The sequence below is a fragment of the Lycorma delicatula genome, chromosome 2 (genome assembly GCF_047948215.1).
Source record: "Lycorma delicatula isolate Av1 chromosome 2, ASM4794821v1, whole genome shotgun sequence".
In the NCBI taxonomy this organism is placed as follows: domain Eukaryota; kingdom Metazoa; phylum Arthropoda; class Insecta; order Hemiptera; family Fulgoridae; genus Lycorma; species Lycorma delicatula.
This window is the reverse complement of record NC_134456.1, coordinates 190171070-190191442: the sequence shown is the minus strand read 5'-3', so window position 1 is coordinate 190191442 and position 20373 is coordinate 190171070. Positions and strand designations below refer to the sequence as shown.

At 30.1% G+C, this 20373-nt stretch overlaps 1 protein-coding gene across 1 annotated transcript in view; it reads right to left on the bottom strand.

Moving 5' to 3' along the window:
* Positions 1-10634: 10634 nt before the first annotated feature.
* LOC142319526 (uncharacterized) overlaps positions 10635-20373 on the bottom strand; it is a 108022-nt gene continuing 98283 nt past the window's right edge. The window contains exons 21-23 of the mRNA XM_075356904.1: positions 17007-17192; positions 14997-15137; positions 10635-11260 (exon numbers count right to left, since the gene is read on the bottom strand). Of these exons, the coding sequence (XP_075213019.1) occupies positions 11252-11260; positions 14997-15137; positions 17007-17192 (336 nt within the window). The 3' untranslated portion in view covers positions 10635-11251. The remainder of the gene's footprint in view (positions 11261-14996; positions 15138-17006; positions 17193-20373) is intronic.

Here is a 20373-nt window from a genome sequence, read left to right as displayed (position 1 = left end):
CTTTATGCATAATATTTTTTATAAATTTATATGGCAGCTGTTCCTGAAGATATTAATTGTAAGTTTATTTACTCACTTATTAAAGTTTTTATAAGCTTATTTATTGTCTTACGAAAGAACTTACTCTTGTTAGTTTATTTTATTATCTTTCTTTTAGGGTGATTTTTTCACTTTAAAATATCAAGGCAGATACCAACTGTTTCATCTGTATAAAACCAGGAAAAAAAATAATGCATAGGTAGCTTTTCTGACTGACATCAGTGATGGTTATATTGCATCTGATGATATCTACATCCTAGATGTACATCATTTGTCAAAATAAAATCATGACAGAGATTCTGAAATAGATGTAGATAATGTTTGTGAAGTGTTGAAACAAAATTTAGCCCCCTTTGATATAATTACACAAAAAATTTCCTTGGAATTTTTATGAGAAAAAAAGTTTCATATGAAGTTTTGAAGCTTCTACTGCAAGAAAACAACCAAATCCGGAAAAAGTATGAAGATAATTTTTTGTATTGATAGTTTTTCTAAAATAGACAATCACTTGAAACACAGAGTTGATATACTGTTGTATTAAGACAACAAACAATTGTGTGATAAACCTACTTTGGTGGTTGGAGTTTACTTAACCACACATCTTGGCAATCTGCCTGAGGCTGTACAAGACTACATCTCATTCACATTATAAATAATATCCTCATCTCATTGGGTTATGGAGGAGGGGTTACTTACTGTTCACTAGTTGAACAGATTGTAACATACATATTAGGAATAAAGTAAAATAAAAACACAAATTAGAATGCTCATAGAAAAAGTTGACACTAGTAGATCTCCCTAATTACAGTTGCTAATAACTGAAACTAAAATACAGTACTGGTTCTATTGATGCTTCAGTATTTTAGTTGGCTGAAAAAGTGGCAAAACACTTTTTCATGATTAATGCTGCTTGATCTTTTTTTTATCATTAAGTTCTTTAACTACGAAGTGAAATGTTGTTGCTTTGGTGTAAGAAGAGAAGCTTTGCTACATCTAATATATTTAACGTGTATCTTACCTAAATATAGTGAGAGCTGAGCATCATTCATCACGTCTAAATCCTTAATAATGCTGTTTAGAGGTACCAGTTCTTTTTATGTTTACATGATGAAAAAATTACTTTGTATTTATCAAGTTGAACCTTACAGATGTACATAAATTATGCTTTCAAAATACTTATATTTATGTAGATAGGGTGTATGAATTAAGATTTCAAATGAAAAAACTTCAAGATATTAACACAGTTTGTAATTACCAGAAATATAGCCAGTAATAATAGAAGTGTAACAGGTAAAAACTGATTTCTTGGATGGAACTAGCTCAAAAATTACTAAAAGAAATTTTGTAGGAACTATGAGACTTAACAAAAAATTACTCCTGATTTTATCCTGATAAAGAAAGCGGTAGGATCCAGTTACAACTACATGTAGACCTAACTTTACTTTATATTTGAATCATTTTGCATATGCTGATGACAAAAGTAACAGAAATATTCTCTTTTATAAATGCAACAAAATCTGGAGTTGATGTTTATCCTGATATATAGCACAACAATTAATGAGGAAATTGGGAGGCCAAAGATGAACACTTTTTATATTTTATCACATCAGATTTGTCAGCTGCTCAAGTAGTAATTTTATAAAACAATTATAAGCAAATATGAACTGTCAATTTTATGAAAAATTTTATTTCAAAGATTGAAGAAAAAATTTACAGATTACAGATTTATTTGATAGGATTGTTAACTTTCTTTAGAAATGTAATAATTGTTTTAGTATAGTATTTAATTGCTTAATTCCTTTTTTATATTTAAACTTAATTCAATCTTTTTTTCTATATTTTTTTATAATTCCATCTTAATCTCTGAAAAAATTCAATAAAGGATGTTTTATAGAATAAAAATGATATATTTTTACAACTATAAAATCTCTTCTTAAAAAGTAGTGTTAATTTTATTTATTATTTTAATATTAGTTTTCATACTATGAGGGTAAGTAAAAAAGTAAAGGGAAATTCTGAAGTACAGCAGCAATGATTGTTCTGCTATAACTTTAACCTTTATCAGCTGTTCATTGAAAGTATTGTTTCATTGTTCTGTTTCTTGTTGAAGCATTTGTGATTGTATTTAAAAGTCTGTTTAAAATGGGTGCTTCTTTATCTGATTACACTAAGGAAGAAATGCAAGCAGTGATACGTTTCCTCAGTTCAGAAGAAGTGAAACCAGTAGAGATTATTCGTTGAATGCAGCAGCAATATGGAGAAATGTTTAAGTGGAATTGGAAGCAAGATCTACCAATGGATTGATCACTATAAAAATGGTAGGATTTCTATCTGTGATGGACAGTGGCAAGGTAGGCTTTCCACTTCAAGGACTAATAACAATAGTAAAGCGATAAAATAAATGATTCTCAGTAATTGACGAATTACAGTTGATGAAGTTGCAATGAGTTGAATATAAGCCATGGCTCAGCATTTTCAATCATCCATGATTCTTTAAACTTTTGAAAAGTCTGTGCTTGCTGGGTTCCATGTCAATTGATCAACATCCACAAAGAGAATCGTTTGAGATTTTGTCAGAAGCTTTTGAAACGTTATGAAGATGAAGGAGACTAATTTCTTAAGCGAATAATAACTGTTGATGAGACATGTGTCCATCACTTCGAACCTGAGAGCAGCGACAAAGTTTAGTGTGATACCATCCTTCATCTCCCTACAGCAAAAAAGTTCAAAACTCAGATGTCTGCAGGAAAGGTGATGATTCACACCTAAAGGTCAATCAGTAAACACTGACAACTATTGTGAGCTACTGCACTTACTGAAGCAAAAAAAATCAAATCCAAAAGACATGGTAAACTTTCTAAAGACGTGATTTTGCTTCAGGGTAACGCTTGACCTCATACAGCCAAAAAAACCAGTCCTTTGCCTTCAAACTCTTCGTTTTGAGCTAATGGACCACCCTCCAAACAGTCCGGACCTGGCTCCAAGCAATTTTCTTCTTTTTGTTACATTTAAAAAAGAGTTGCGAGGATATCATTACTGATCTGATGAAGAGGCCATAGAAGCAGTGAAAAATTTCTGTACACCAGACCTAAAATGTTCTTCCATGAAGAAATTCAAAAGCTCATTAAAACATGGACTAAGCGCATAGAAGTAGGAGGGGATTATGTTGAAAAATAATGCATGTTCATTTATGCAAGTACAAATAAATATATTGATTTTTTGAATTTCACTTTACTTTTTGACTTGCCCTCATATAATATAAATATATGAGGGCTGTTTCTTTTTCAACCTCCGATAGGATATAAAAAAAAGACACATTGACATAACCAAATGATTTTATTATTAAAAGTTGAATAGAATCTAACTTATCTTTTCTACATAATCGCCAAAATGATTGAGGCATTTGTCATATCGTGACACCAGCTTACACTGATGCCCTTTTCAGAGAAGTTTGCCACCAGTGAGGTAAGGTACGTCTTGACAGTCTCCTTAAGTTCTTCGTTGGTGACGAAGTGGTGTCCACCCAACCATGCCTTCAGTTCTTGAAAGAGGTGAAAATTGCTAGGTGCTAGGTCTGAACTATACAGTGGATGGTCAAAAACTTTCCACTTGAATTGTTTGAGAAGATCTTACGTCACTTTGGTACAGTCCAATCATGGATCAAAACCATGCTGGATGAGAGCATGCCTCTTCATTTGTTCTGGATCGCTCTGCAGAGGCAACGTAAAGGTTCACAATAAACTTCCTTTGTTATTGTTGTTGTCTGCTCCATAAAGTCACCTATTAGGCATCTTTATGGTCCCAAAAAAATTGTAGCCATTGCTTTCCTGTTGCTCAGTGTCTGTTTGAACTTTTTTTGGCTTGTTTGGAGAAGTGTGCATCCACACCTTAAACTGTTTTTTGGTTTCTAGGTTATCATACTGGATCCAAGTCTCATCGCCAGTAATGATACACTTTAAAAACTCTTCCTCCTCATTATCGTAATGCTTGAAAAACATTAAGGCTGACATGCCATTTGCTGCGTTTTATGAGCATCATTCAACATTTTTGGAACCCAAAGTACACACAGTTTCTGGTATCCTAGGTCTTTAGTCACAACTGTGCACAGAGAGAGGCTTGAAATTTCTGCAGAAAGTTCACTTATCATAAACCTCTGTTTGTTGCAGACAAAACCATCAACACGCTCAACCAGGCGTTCAGTAGCAACAGACTTGCATCCTTGCTCACCTTTGTCATGGATGTCCGTTCACCCTTCTTTAAATTTCCATTCCCATACACTACCATCACTCATAAAAGTTTTCACTATTACTAGGCTCATTCTGCAATGGATTTCAGCAGCACTATACCTTTCTTCTTGCAGAAAACTTATCACACTTCGCAGGAGTATTGATCGTAGTGGCTGTGCTCAATTGCCCGTAGCTCGGCTCAAACTAATGCACTGAAGCCAACAATGGCAGTAGTTGTGGTTAGGGAGGAGGGTGCAGCAACTGCATGAGCAGACCTGGCTCCTGTCTATCTCTTGTTTACTTAGATGTACAATTGGAGGTTGAAAAAAAATAGCCCTCATAATTTATATGTTATATTGCTTAAAACTGAAATGTAAATTTTTAAACTGTTAGAAAGATTACTATAAAAATAAATATTGATAATTAATATATGTAATTATAAAATTATATTATCAAATTCAAAAAGGAAATTTAATTTTGAGCTTAATCCCTATGATTCAATTAATTACTGCTTACAGAGTTTGACTTGTTTAATCAATAATGACACATTGTAATATTAAAAAAGGTATAGAAATAATATTACAAAAGAATAAAAAGAATTGTTACAAATAAAAAATAAAAAAAGTAGAGAAGCAGGTCTAACTGTAAAAAATACCCCACTGAAATTTTTAATCCAACAAGCAGATAGCAAACAAATCAATAAATATTTACTAAATTTATAATCCTGTTAAGATTAAACTCTCATTCTAACAAAATTTGCTTGTAAAAAAAAATCTGTAACTACAATTTTTTAAATGATGAAACTGAATTGAATTGAATTGAAACGAAGCAGTAGCGATATAAAATGCCGAATAGCACAAGCGAAACAAGCCTTCAGTAAGAAATATAATTTGTTTACATCAAAAATTAATTTAAATGTCAGGAAAAGATTTTTGAAAGTATATGTTTGGAGTGTCGCTTTATATGGAAGTGAAACTTGGACAATCGGAGTATCTGAGAAGAAAAGATTAGAAGCTTTTGAAATGTGGTGCTATAGGAGAATGTTAAAAATCAGATGGGTGGATACAGTGACAAATGAAGAGGTATTGCGACAAATAGATGAAGAAAGAAGCATTTGGAAAAATATAGTTAAAAGAAGAGACAGACTTATAGGCCACATACTAAGGCATCCTGGAATAGTCGCTTTAATATTGGAAGGACAGGTAGAAGGAAAAAATTGTGTAGGCAGGCCACATTTGGAATATGTAAGCAAATTGTTAGGGATGTAGGATGTAGAAGGTATACTGAAATGAAACGACTAGCACTAGATAGGGAATCTTGGAGAGCTGCAAGCTGCATCAAACCAGTCAAATGACTGAAGACAAAAAAAAAAAATTATTGGATTCTATAAATGTAATGTTTTTAATAAATTCCTATATTATGTTTTAGCCATTCTTTACTACAGGTGCTACTGTTCTACAAACATCAGTTAAAATGTTATTGTAGGCAGTTTTTTAAGTATGGAAGACATCTATTTAGAGTATGGTCAGAAAGTATGTTGGACTTCAATTGTTCGTTCATTTATTACATTATTGTAATACACATAAAGCAAATTAAAAACAGAATTTCAACACTTGAGTGGCTATTTTCAACAATCTACCACAGGAAATCTTAAAACTGTAGTAAAATATGTGCTATGAAAGATGAAAAACCAGCCAGAAAATAATACAAAAATTCTTAGTGCACGCAGCATATCAAGTCATAGCTTACCTTTCTGGTTAAATGGTCTAGTTTATAAAAATGAAAATGTAGACATATCAATCTCACACACAAAAGGGCCTGTCAGTAACACCCATATATACACTTTATTGAAATTCATTTTTTTAAGATTCATATTATTTCTCTGTTCTATAAAATTATATTTAAATTCTATTAAAATAAACCACCTAGAACGGAATATTGAGATAACATATCTTCCCTTAATTTTAACATAAAGTACTTCTGTGTGTGGGCATGCATGTGCTAACATTATATTTATACACGAGGTCTGTGAATAAAGTAATGAGACTGGTTCAGAAAAACTTTTTATTTACAATCCAGTTATACATGGACTCTATCACCTTCGAAATAGTTCCCTTGGGAAGTGACGCAATGCTTCAAACGGTTTTCCTATTCTTTATAGCAGTGTTAGAACTCAGAAACCGGAATATACGTTAGACGGTCGGTTACATTTTTTAAAATGTTTTCTACTGTTCCAAAATGGTATCCTTTGAGGTATTTTTATTAGTCAGGAACAGAAAAAAGTCACAGGAACCCAAGTCAGGTTAATAAGGTGGTTGAGGATCTACAGGAACATTTTTCTTTGCCAAAAACTCATTAACTGAGAGTTTAGTGAACAAGATGCACTGTCATGATGCAGCATCCAGTTCTCATAGATGGTTGGTCTCATGCGGGCAACTCTTTTCCATAGTCTTTCAAGAATTTCTTGGTAAACATATTGATTTACAGTCTGTACTAGGCAAAAACCCCTTATGGACAATGCCATTACTACTGCACAAACAAATTAACATGGTTTTGATTTGCTCATTTTTGCTTTTTTGGAACATGGTGAGTTTGAAGTGTGCCACTCTTTGCCCTGGTGTTTTGTATCTGGGTCATACTCAAATATTCAAGATTCATCACCTGTAATAACATTTTTTAGAAAATCAGGATCAGTTTCGCCCAAGAAGATCGCAGTACACTTCCACCCTGTTGTTTTTCTGTTCAATAGCGAGGTTTTTTGGAACCAATTTCACACAAACGTTTATCATGTCCTATTCGTTTTGTCAAAATTTTATGGACTATGGTATAGTTTAAATTCAATTGTTCTGCAATCATTCTGATAGTTAATTTCTGGTTGTACCATATCAAGTCTCTGATTTGCCCAACATTGTTGTCACTTTTTGACATTAATAGTCTTCCAGAGCATGGATCATCCGCAACTGATTCCCGGCCATCTGAAAATGCTTTAAACCACCTAAAAACTTGGGCTTGTGACAGAGCGTCATCTCCATATGCCCTTTTCAATTTTGAAAAAGTTTTAGTAGCATTCTCACAGAGTTTAACACAAAACTTGATTGCACAATATTGCTCAAAAATGTATCACAACAAAAACTCGTTTTACGAAAAGTTTGTTTACGTTTCACGTGGCAACAATAGACTAAAAATAATATCTAATATAAATCAGCTGTTCATATAACCATATGTTTACTAGTAACTTTACAGTATTGCCACTTTGGCTGCCAAAAAAACTAGTCTCATTACTTTATTTTATTTACAGACCTCGTATATATTAATTTAAATTAAAATTTTTTGTAGTCCATATTTCCTCTGTGCATAAATTCTAGCTAATTATAAAATATAAACTTATTCAGCCACTCCACAAGTGCAGAAATAAAGAACGCTCTTAACTTACTTTTCTCTTTCGATCAAAGCCCATCTTCAGTAATGTTTTTTTTAAAAATAAATAATTTTTAAAAAACATTATCAATATGTATATTATAAATATCATTATCAATATATGTATATATATATACATATATTGTAAATATATATGGTGACAATTAGTAACCTAAGTTTTATTTGAAATACAAATTAATAATTTTGTATAGAATTTAAGTGCTATAGGTTTAAAAAGTAGATCTGTATAAGTTACTGACTGTAGTATTTGTGTTAATAAAGAAATATTATTTATCTATTATTATTAATTAATAAAATAGAATTTTTTTAACCTCTGGGACCATAATTAAGTATTACTTCAGATTACTTCAGAAGATGGTATGAATGACAACTTTTGTAGCATGTGAAAATGTCATGCCTGACCAGGATTTGAACCTGGGATCTCTGAATGAAAGGCCAAGATGCTACCACTAGTGTCATGGAGGCCAGCTAATAAAATAGAATTAAAATTATTGATACATACTCAAAATATACATACCTTTGATACGGTTGGGTTTTTATTAATATTTATAGATAATTACTTTTATTATGATGTTTTGTTTGTTAAATAGTATTTATAAAAGATTGCTCTGCTTAACTAGACATTGCAAGAATAGCGTTTCAGAAAATTTTGAAAATGGACTTAAAAAATTTCCATACAAGTTGCAAATAGCCTAAGCTTTTTACCCCAAAATAATCAGCAGTGCCTGCAGCATGCCATTCAATTTCAACACCTAGTCAGAGACAAATTTTTGAACTTGATGAATGATGAGACAAATTTTATTTAAATAGGTGCAACAACAAACAAATCTATAGATTTTGGGGTACTGAGAATCCCAGCATCAACTGCATTCCCAAAAATTCACTGTTTAGTGTGGTGTTATGGCAGAAAGAGATAATGGATCCTCTTGCGAGAAATTTTCGTTAACAAATCATTTTAAAAAATGCTGAATTTGTTTGGTCACCGCATTCACCTGATCTGATGACACCAGAATTCTTTTTGTGAAGCTACTTGAAAGAAAGGGTTTATATAAAAATAAACATAAAACAATTCAAGAACATTTGAGCTGAAGTCTAAAATTTAGGACCTGAAATCTTTCATACAGTCATGGAAAATGCTGTGGAAAGAACCTGTAATTGTGAGTAGGAAAATGGCAATCATCTGAGGGATGTTTTTTGTATACAAAATACTGAAAAAAATCTATTAATTAATATTTCCAAATAAAATAATAAAAAAAAGACATGTAAAAATATTATTTTGTTTTATATCATTCAGTCTTTCAATGACCACCTGGTACTTAATTTAACTTGTCCTTTGGACCTGAAATTGAAATATGATTATGGAAATTATTGAAATAATAACTGATTTGGATCTATAAATATGATTATTATATTAAACAGTTTTTAGTTAAAGAGTAGCTCTTGTTTCATGTTATTTTTCTTAATGTTTTATATTTTCAGGTTACTGATCATCATAATTACTGAATTTAGTTGAATTGTAAAATTAGCACAAATGTTAAAAAGTCGTGTATTTTTATTTCCTTTAGGTAAAAAAAAAATTTTTTATGAGTTTATGTTATGTGAAATTATTAATTTCACATTTATATGTGAGGTATAAGTGGTAGCTGTGACCGCCACAGGTAAACTGCTTAAAAAAAGAAGGTTCTGAGACGTATATGTAACAAGTGGGTAAGCTTTAATTTTTTTGAACTGGTCAAGCAACCACCCTTGGTTCACTTCAAATGGATTGACCCTTTGACAAAGTGACATCAGGATTACACCTCGATTTTTGATTTTGATAATCTTGTATATATTTCTTGTTTATATTTCAAACTTGATTTTCTGGTGTTTTCAAGTGAGGGTGGTATCAGTTTGGAAACAGGCACTTTCATGCGGCAAAACAAACAATTTCTTTTGACAGTTTCCCTTCACGTTTGCTGCTTCAAATTGCAGGGTTTAGCTTGTAGCAAGTATTTTATTATTGTAACAAGCACTGTTTTAATAGTATTAGCCCTTGTGAGTCCCAAAACACTGTTAACATCAATTTCCCTACAACATTTGACTTTTCCTAGGATAGGAGATTGTGGATGTTTCCATTTCATACTGTCATTAACTCAAGAGACTCAAAATTGTAAATAGTAAAGGTGTCATCACCAGTTCATCCAAGAAAGCGTCACGTTCATTATCAATGAGTTATAATGTCTAAGAGCATTTGTTAAAGTTTTGGGACCCAACTAGTAGAGACTTTAAGAAAGGTAAACCTTGTGGATTATTTCATAGGCAGAACAATGACCCTACATGCTCAATGTCATCATCAGTTGTAACTTCAGACAGCTGTCTGGCTTTTTCTTCATTTATAACACTTGTGTGACTATTTCTGAACTTTTCAATTCACTCATAGATATTTCATTGTGGTAAAACAGTGTTCTTATATTGTGCTAAGTTTGATATATTTTAGTCCTAATACACCTTAGCTCACAAAAACTAAATTACTCAATGTCACAGTTTGGGATAAACAGAAAGCAGACCTCCTCAGGCACAGTTAATGTTACACTTGCAACAATACAATCAACTTTCATAAACTTCAAATCTACGTGGAGGCATTAGGTTAGAAACACTAAATAACTTTTGTGTGATAAACGGCAGTGTTTTGAACAGAAACACAATACACTGCCGATAATTATTGATTTACCCTCTGTATGTATAAATCAATTACATTACAGATATCAAATTTGTTTTATCAATAGTCTGATCCTAAAAGAATAAAAAAAAAATAGTAATATCCAAAAGAAGTTGAAGTTTTCATTATAAAAAAGACAAAAAACATCTCTGTCTATCAACATCTGTGATATAATATATCCAAAAACAAATTGAACACAAAATTTCAGAATTATTCAGTCAAAAATTATAGACTAAGAAGGGAAAATTTTAATAATATATTTTCATATAAATTAGAAATAAATTATATATATAACTATTAACTATAGCTAGCAAAATAGCTTAATACTACCTTATACACATATGTAACCGTAACATATAACTTCTTTAGTAAGATTCAGAATACTACATTGTCAAATTTACTCACAGAAAAAAATATATACAATGAAAAATGGTTATTACTTGAGATCTATAAAAAATAGAATATATTTGAAACATAATAAAAAAACAATTATGTCAAAAATGCCAAAATCATTCCTCTGGCAAAAAAAGATAACTAATTCATCATAAAAATATATATAAATATACACATAAAATACATCAAAAGATATAAAATATAAAGCTTAAAGATACATTAAGATATTTATCATGCAAGAACATGTATCGCAACACAGCTTGTAATTAACTTGATTTCAACGAATCAGAATGTCAATACCAGTAACACTAAAATAAGATCAATCTATAATTATAGACTGTTACTATGAGAACATGGTCTTCAAATCATTCAATAAACCATCAGCAACACACAAGATAATTTGAAGTCAGTTTTCCTTTAATTCATCAATTTATCCCTGCATTTTCAAGTGTTTGCCTCATTTATCCTGTAAATAACATATATTTCTTGTAATTGATAGTAACAATAAACATAATAAAAAGTTACCTTAAAATTACCGTACATATCTGCTCTGAAACTGATTTTAGAATATATTTTTGTATAAATTAAAAAATAAAAATTTGTAACTTCCCTATACATGTTGATAAATATTTTAAATGCAAGAACAGAAAAATTAGATTTAAATTTGGTGTAGCCACATCGCATGCAGTTGAAAACTACATTTATAAATAGAACAGTAACTTAAAGTCCGTTGTGAGTAATAAACATTCCTTCACTATCAGAATTAACAACAAAAGTTCCAAGCTTTCAAGTTACTTTTAAAAAACAAATTAAAAACAGGATTAATATTATTACAGGTTTTTGTAGTGTACAAATACTACAATGTTTGTGATAAATTCTGACATAAATGTAATCTAATGCTAATACAACATGGAATGCTAATACTAATAAAATGTGTACTGATGAAAGAAAAAAACTTTTTTTCTAATTACTAGAAATTAAGGTGAAAGTGGTTTTAATCCAACTGGTAGGTTGTAGCAGTATATTAAATAATTATAAACAAATTTGCATATTTATCTGCAATTACAATTAGATAAGCAGCAAAATTACATCATGAAATGTTATTGGTTTGAAGACAATGAGGTAAATCAATACATGACCAACTAAACTCTGATATTTTGAAAAACTGAACAGAATATTAAACTACTAATAATCACCAGTAAAAATAAAATTGGTACTGTTATCATTTGTAATGTATAAACCACTCTCTTAATAATCATAATTTGTTTCCGGTACTAGAATAATAACAGATATTAGTCCTAACAATTTGTTAAAATTATCAGTAGTCCAGTTACAATGAAATAATTTCTTCTTTAAAAAAAAATCTGATAACACAATTATAGGACTTTCTGTCACGTGGCTATTTAAATGTATTTTTGTTTATTTAATTCAACGATTCAACATTTCAAAGCGTGCTCACATACTATATTTCATTCACATGGGTATGGCGGTACTAGCAGCCACTTTAAATATTCATTTATTTAATTGTACTGCTTACCTGTGACATCACAACATAGCAGACAACTACATAAGCTGTACATCAGTGCTACACTAGGCTTCTTGTGGTGAGAAGGGGTACTAATGAAACACTGTACCCACTTGGCCACTAGTTTATTTAGAGCATTTTTGGGGACAGGGATGGGTTTTGAAAAAATCTTTTTTTGGAAACATTTTTTAATTGTTAATAAATGTGCCTAAGAAAAATCAGACCTTAATTAGGAGAAATCTCAAGATACTGAGTGTGACCTTGCTGTACAGCCTCATCCCCTTGATCTTTTAAATTAAAAATTTAATGGCATCAATGCCCCACATATAAAAGTAATCTAATCCAAATTTGGTCAAAATTTGTCCAGATATAAGGAGTGCAAGACTGAACACACATACATACATACATCTGGAAAATTTCCATCAGGTTTTTTTGGTTCCTTAGGTGTCAAAACATCAAGATCTGGTGAAAATTGCATATGCCCAAATTGTATCGATTACAATAATTTTCCTTCTAAAGTTGTATAGCACTAGACAGGAAAATAAAAGTTTAGAAGATAATAAGTATAGTAATGATTTTTTTTTTCAAAAACAAAAAAAAAATTCAATAATACTGAATACACTTAATTCCTTGACAGTCAATTATAGAAGCAGTAGAAATCCTCAATCGTATCTTAACCAAATAAAATATAATGCTATTATAATAAAAATGTTCAGTATTTACATTTATGATTTCAAGAATTTAATTATGCATAGGTCTCTCATGTATAGTTAAGACTATAACAGATTTGAAATCATCTTGCGGGTGAAGGTCACACATTCTTTTCCCTTCCACTGCCTAAGGTTTCTCCTCATTCCTCCTACATCACAGTACTGAATAATACAATACTGAATTGTTCCTTTTCTCTTTACAGGCCAATGTTCCTTCATGGTTTATGGTATCATCCAATAATGTTTTTACATATTTTTTTTGAAACGTACTGTTTTTGACTGCCACCTCACCTTTTATTTGTGCCCAAATTAGCTCAATTGAGTTATACAAGCAGTTATACAGGGGCAGTTGAACGATTTCATGCCCCATTTCTGTTGCAATGTTGTCAACCTCATACCGTCTACATTTTTCTGTGTTCATTAACAATAGACAGTAATTCAGGAATTGTGTGGTATTTTCTTTTTTTCTAACCATGAAACCAGCTAGCGTTATCCACCATGATAACAAAGCTTTATTCCAAAGATTGCAACAAATTTATGAACCATTCTTAGAATACATCACCATTTATTTCTTGGTGGAAGCCCTGTATGCTTCGACTAAAAAACAAGAGCACAATATTTTATAAAACCAAATTCATAGCAACCCATTTGACATATAATTATAAATGGGATCATAAGGCCAACACTGCTGGTTAAATTCTGCCAGATGTATTTCCTGGAATGGTTTTGGTTTACCACATTTCATCTACGTAAATTACTGGTTGAGAAATATTTTGCCAAATTTCATGCATTTTCCTTAAAATTTTTATCCAAATAAGAACAATGTCAGATCTCATCAAATATGTTCTGCTGTCATTACACTTACAAAAGTGGTACCTGAATTGTCTTATAATTTTCCATGTGGAATACGGAATCCCAGAAAAATTCTTTTATAAAATGTCTAATTTTACTGCAAGTTGGATACTCTCCTCTATCGTGAAATTCTTGAATGGAATGACATACTATATCTTTATTAAAATTGTCCAGATTTGTTACCCAATTTGTATGAGGAACTTTTTCCAAGGTAATTCAAAAGAATGTTCACATAATTCACCATGGGCTGATGCATTTTCATTACCTCACAACAAACATTTTGTACAGTACACATGATTGAAATCACTTTCTGTATTGCATTAAAAACCTCCTTAATAGTAGCATTAGGTTTGCTGGCATTTTAACTTACACAATTAATAAAATAATAAAACTTTTACCATTGAAGATCAGCCAAGGAAATTGCACCTCCGACTGGTATAAAAATGTAACCTGAACTGGTTGAAATTATATTGCAAAATAAAAGTTGCATAGCAGTGACAAACATGATAATTATGCCAGTTGTTTACTTAACAAAAAATTTACTGCGATACATCACTGTTACTCAAGAAAATAAAAAAAGAAATGAAATAGTTTGATCGTGAAATATATTGGGAAAAACATTTTTTTTAAAATGAGATAATCTTATTGTGTATCTAAATACCTTAAGCAGGGTTACTGAAAATTTTATTTCAATTTTTGTGATTTAGTTATCTAATGAAAATAACATATTTGTGTGTGGGTTTATTAGATTTCTGATGCATAGTTAATGATGAATATGGTGATGTACTAGCTGTATGTACTGTTGCAGAATAAGACCAATGGGGGAGGACAAGATGAGGAAGTCGCATGACCTTCAGCCGCAAGATTATTTCAAATCTATTATAATAATAAATTGTGATTTGTAATCTTATAAAAAAATAAAGAAACATTTTGTTTGTGAATAAATTTTCCATAATATTAAATTAAAAATTAAACTGCGAGTGGCAAGAAAGACACTAAACAAAATACATAACTCAATAATTCAAATAAGTTATATAAAAATGAGATCTTAAGATGTAAATAACATTAAATAATCTTCACTTAGTTTTAACAAAAAACCAATCATTAATTTGTACCTGTCCAGAGAAGCCTGCTTTCTTAAGCTCTTGTTCTAGCTGATCAATTTTTTTATTTCGATCTCTACACAATCTTTTAAGAAGAACAGATTCACGTTCCAGTTTACTAATTCTATCCTTTAGTAAATTCACTGATTGTCTCTGAAAAATAACAAGAAATATTTTGTATTATGTTTTTTCTTATTTGTTATAAAGGATAAATATAAAGAAAATATAATTTACAAATAATAAAACTAGGCATATTATTTACTATTTAGTTAACAGCCATCTATATAAATCAAATAGAACATTATAGTTATCACTAAAAGACATCTTTAATAATATTTCTTTACATTCATTCTCTAACAAAATACATTTTTAATTTAAATATTTATAATTGCTAAAAAAAAAACATGGTCATCATTATAAAATCAATCAGTCTCATTCATACTTGAATATGATTATGTGATTGACAGTGTTAAGAATTAGGCATGATGAAAGATCTTTGTCTTTTTTTTCATACATTACACCTTTCAGAACTCATTATATGAGTATTTTGAGCCACTGGTTTCTATATTTCTGAGTTACCTTTTGTCTTAATTATCAGACTCACAGTTAACTACACACTGTTAGATCATACCTTCCCTATTTTGTCCTAAAAATTTGATTAAATGTGTTAATATTTACATAAAGTTAGTTTTTCAAATATGTAAGAAGCAGAAATAAATTTAAAAAAATCTTAGTTAATGTTTTGACCAAGAAAAATGTAAGAAGACATTTTTTTTATGATTACAAACTTTTGTACGATAACACCAGTAAATCTCTTGCTCTTCATTCCTTTTTCTTCCTGACAGCAATGGCAAAAAATATTTTATTTTGTAAAGGGACTGTTTTTTTTTAATGAGCGTGAGTCACTAAGGAAAATATGAAGAAATAGTGTTAAGAAAGATAATTTAATTCATAGGTTTAGTTAATTAAGTTATTAACAAAAGAGATTATGATAATGATTTATAACATAATTGCTTTTAGTTATGGTGTTCCACAGGATTTTAATTATAATTATGATTTTCTAATGTAAACTTTACCTTAATATATTTAACATAATCATAACTTTAATATAAGATGTATGAATAAATTCAATGTTATCTTTAACCCATTAAAAATATAGAAGCTAATGGCTGGAAATGAAATTCTAATTTATTCTCATATAAATAAAAAAATATAAGAGCTTATAATGTGAGACTTATGACCATTAATTTTCACTCATAATTCTTGTGAGTTAAATGTGGAAAGATATGCAATTGAAGTTCCTTGCTTTTATCAGTTTCAAATGAAATCAAGACTGCAGTAATGCATTTTTCCTTAAATGTTAAACAGAATTTACCATACAGCAAAACAATTGGCGGTATATTTATCATTAAAATTGTTTAGATTAATAAGATTACGTTAATAACAAAAAATATCTAACAAACAGGATAAAATAGTCGACCAAAATATATTTCATTATGTATGAGAAAAGCAGATAAAATCATTTATTTCGTACCCACTCTTTCATTTAATATTGTCAGTTACAGGTACTAGGCAACTTATATTTACCAATTAATAGGTTTTCATGTATCTATCACAAGCACTTATGACTGTACTAGAGTGATGTAAAAATCATAACAGATGTATTATTTTTTAATTGTTAACAAACGTGCCTAAGAAAAATCAGATCTTAATTAGAAAAATCTCAAGATACTGAGAGTGACCTTGCTGTACAGCCTCATCCCCTTGACCTTTTAAGTTGAAAATTTAATGGCATCAATGCCCCAAATATAGAAATAATCTGACCTAAGTTTAGTATCAAACTAGCTCATATAATTTTTGATTTTTCAGCAACATTTAAAATATACAAAAATTGACAGTTATTGGAAAAGTTATTAACAATAAACTTATTGTTACAAGCTGTATTTCCTGTATCAGACTATTATTGCATGATTTTCAGTCATAATAATAATATGCATGTTTTAAAAAATAATACATATGTACCTGTACTATTCCACTTGAACAACTTTCCTCATCTTGTTCAGACTCAAAACTAGATGATGCTTGTACTGCGACATCACTAACAGTTTTACGCGCTGCCTGCTTACCTCCGGCCTCAAATTCATGGAATGTGGTTACTTCATGAAGACAACTTTGTAATCTACGTACTTCTTGCTTTAATGTCATTATCTGCAGAATTTTAAAAACATCAATGATCAATAATAAAAGTTACTCTATGTAAAATAGTTGTGGAAAGAATAACTCAAGTGATTCAATGTCTAAAAATAAATTTCAAAGTAAAACAACTTTTTTTACAGGCTAACTCAGTGAATCCCAAACTGTGCACTGTGGCACCTCAGGGAACTGGAGCCTCTTCACAGGGGTGTCGTGAAATATTATAAGAGCTTCATAAATAATGTTAATGAAGTATAAAAAAAAGTTAAATAATGAAGATACACGAGTTTTATTTATTTTTATCTCTTACTTACGAGTAGTCATACTTTTACTTAGGGTAGGGTGCCATGGAAAAGTTTTAATTGAAAAAGGGTGCTGCGACTCGGAAAAGTTTAGGAGCCACTGGGCTAACTTATATCCATCTGGATTAATCTGTTTATGCAAGAAAAAATTTCAAGCCACAAAATATGGAATTAAGTTATTATTTTCATCCATTTAAACTATTATGTACTACTTGAAAAGCTAATAATTCTAATGACCAATATGTTGAACACGCACACTTCTCAACTTTTGCTTTATCACATATACTTCACTGATTAGTGCTATGATCTTTTGTCAAGAAATTTAATGGCAATAATAAACTTTACAGTAATAGGAGATAATTAATGAAATACACCAAAGACTGTTGTATACAAATCATCATCTGCATCGGTTTATTGATAGTTGATGTATATATGGTATTTGTTTGTAGCATATAGATCTCCATTGTAATTTTATTTTGGAATCATTTTAAAATATTGGAGAATATTTTATTAATTACTTTTATATCAATCTTTACTTAATGAAACAATCTCTCAAAAAGACTTAAATCTTCTACCATCAAAATCTGAAATGTCTTTTATCTACAATAAGAATCACTTTTATTCTTATGTTTACTACATTATGCTATATTATCGTAGTAAATCCAATAAGTTGGTCGAGAGGTTAACATATTATTAGTTTTATGTTCTAAAATGCCGTACTACTGACTGTATCTTCCTCCACTCCTTTTCATTGTCACTGGTCTATCTCCTATTAGATAGTCAATCTATAACACTATCTCATAGTGGGTGGGATAAGTCCTTACTAGGGTTTAGTATGGAACAACTTGCTTCTAAGCTAGTCCAGAAACATATTTCTGCGCCTCCTATCCGTGAACTGACTAAAAAGCCATATTAGTGTAAAATAACTTTCATCAAATAAAGCCGGCAAATTCCTGCAAATAATTAGTAAATGAATCTAGAATGTTTTGTAAAACTTAATAAACAACAGTAAATTAAATGACAATTGTGCCAAGTCAAAAGAAGTTATCTAACAGCCATTGCTGCAAAGTTAATAACTTTTTTCACTACTAAAGTATCATCCTCTCTATATGTAATGGACTGGTGTTCAGAAAGTAGTAAGCTAAAGTAGAAGGTCCGGCAACATTGATTCCAGGTGAGGGTCAGAAATTTTTTAACTTTATCTTTTTATCATTATCCTCTCATCATATGCATTATCATTAAGTACAAACTAGTCAAATGTTACTCTTTTTTTTTTCAAAAATTAATTTCAAAAGTTATTGTCTCCTTATAATTTTACATTAAATGAATTGTTTTATATTTAATTGATGCACTTTTATCTGTACTTTTTTAATTTTTTTTGTTACAAAACAATAAAAGTAAATAAAAAAAAAATTCTTATTTTTACAATTTATTCAGTTAATAATTCTTGCATGGGTGAAAATGGTATAAGCAGAAGCTGGTGTACTATATTTAAACAACTTTTCTATAAAAATACTTGAGATATTATATAATAAATTATAACTTCTTTTTTTACACATTTCTTTTTTATAATTTCCTTTTATTATATATAGTCATATTAAATAGTGCATGCTTAAATATAATAATGATAAACTTTGTAGAAAAATAGTGGTCTACAGCTATGTTTAGAAGGATATTTTAGAACTGCAGTTGACTACTTTGTAAACTTTCTTTTAAGAAAAAATTTACAGAGAAAATATAATGGATCATCTGCAACTGCAACTGGTAAAATTAATTACTTAATTACATGAATATTTCAATATAAAAAGAATATATATTTCTTTAAGTGCCTGTTAGTTCATCATACATTAACACTCCGCTAGTGTCTTATGGTGTCACAGAGTGATTGAAATTTTTATTTTTATTTTACTCACTAGTGTGCTAGCTGTTCTCCCAGGTAACTTCCTATGCTAATGTCTTCTTTCCCCTCTCAAATGCATTTGTCCTTGTGATTTCTCCTACTGCCTATAGTAGATATTTCGGTGCGTGAGGCCGAGGTCATTAATTTTATATATATAGTATAAGACCGACTTCATTAAAGTCGTATTTTGAAGACAACAAAACTACTTAAAAAATAAAGGTAAATATTTAATTTTATTTTTACCATTATTTTACAAAAAAAAAGATTTCTTTTCTTTTATTTAAAGATATGTCAGTGAAAATATGATTTATATTTTTCTTTCTTTTCAGAAACATAGATTACAAGAGGGAACAATCCTGTATCTGATCATTACATGAAGAACCTGATTCAGTTGCAGCTGATAGTGATAAAATAAATGCTGTTGAAGGCTGTGAAAGATTCCGAGAGTGAACAGGAATTAGTACCTGAAGACAACAACCGTTTGTCACTAGTAAGACAATTTTAATCAGGTAATAACTATTTTTTATTTTGGTAAAGATACTAAAACAAAATAGAGGAGATACTGCTCTCCAAAATATATTAGGATGAAATCAAAAAATATACTTACCCAGCTACCAGGTCTAAGACAACATTTTCCGAGGATTAACAGATCCATTGGACATCTGGAGAATGTTTTTTGATGACTCCATGTTACAAATGATTGTAATGTATACTAATGAGCATATAAAAACAACCGCAGGGAAGTTTCAACGTGAAACTTAAAAGACCTACTGATGTGGAAGAAATAGCACTAACTGGCATTTTAATTCTAAGCAGAGTTAAAAAATCTAATCAGCTTATTACATATGAATTATTCTGCACTGATGGTAGTTCTCCACCAATATTTTGTCTAGTTATGTCTCTACAGCGATTACGATTTTTGATTTAGAATCTTAGATTCGATGAAAGGGATACTCGTTATGCAAGAAAAATGTATAATAAACTAGCCCCCATT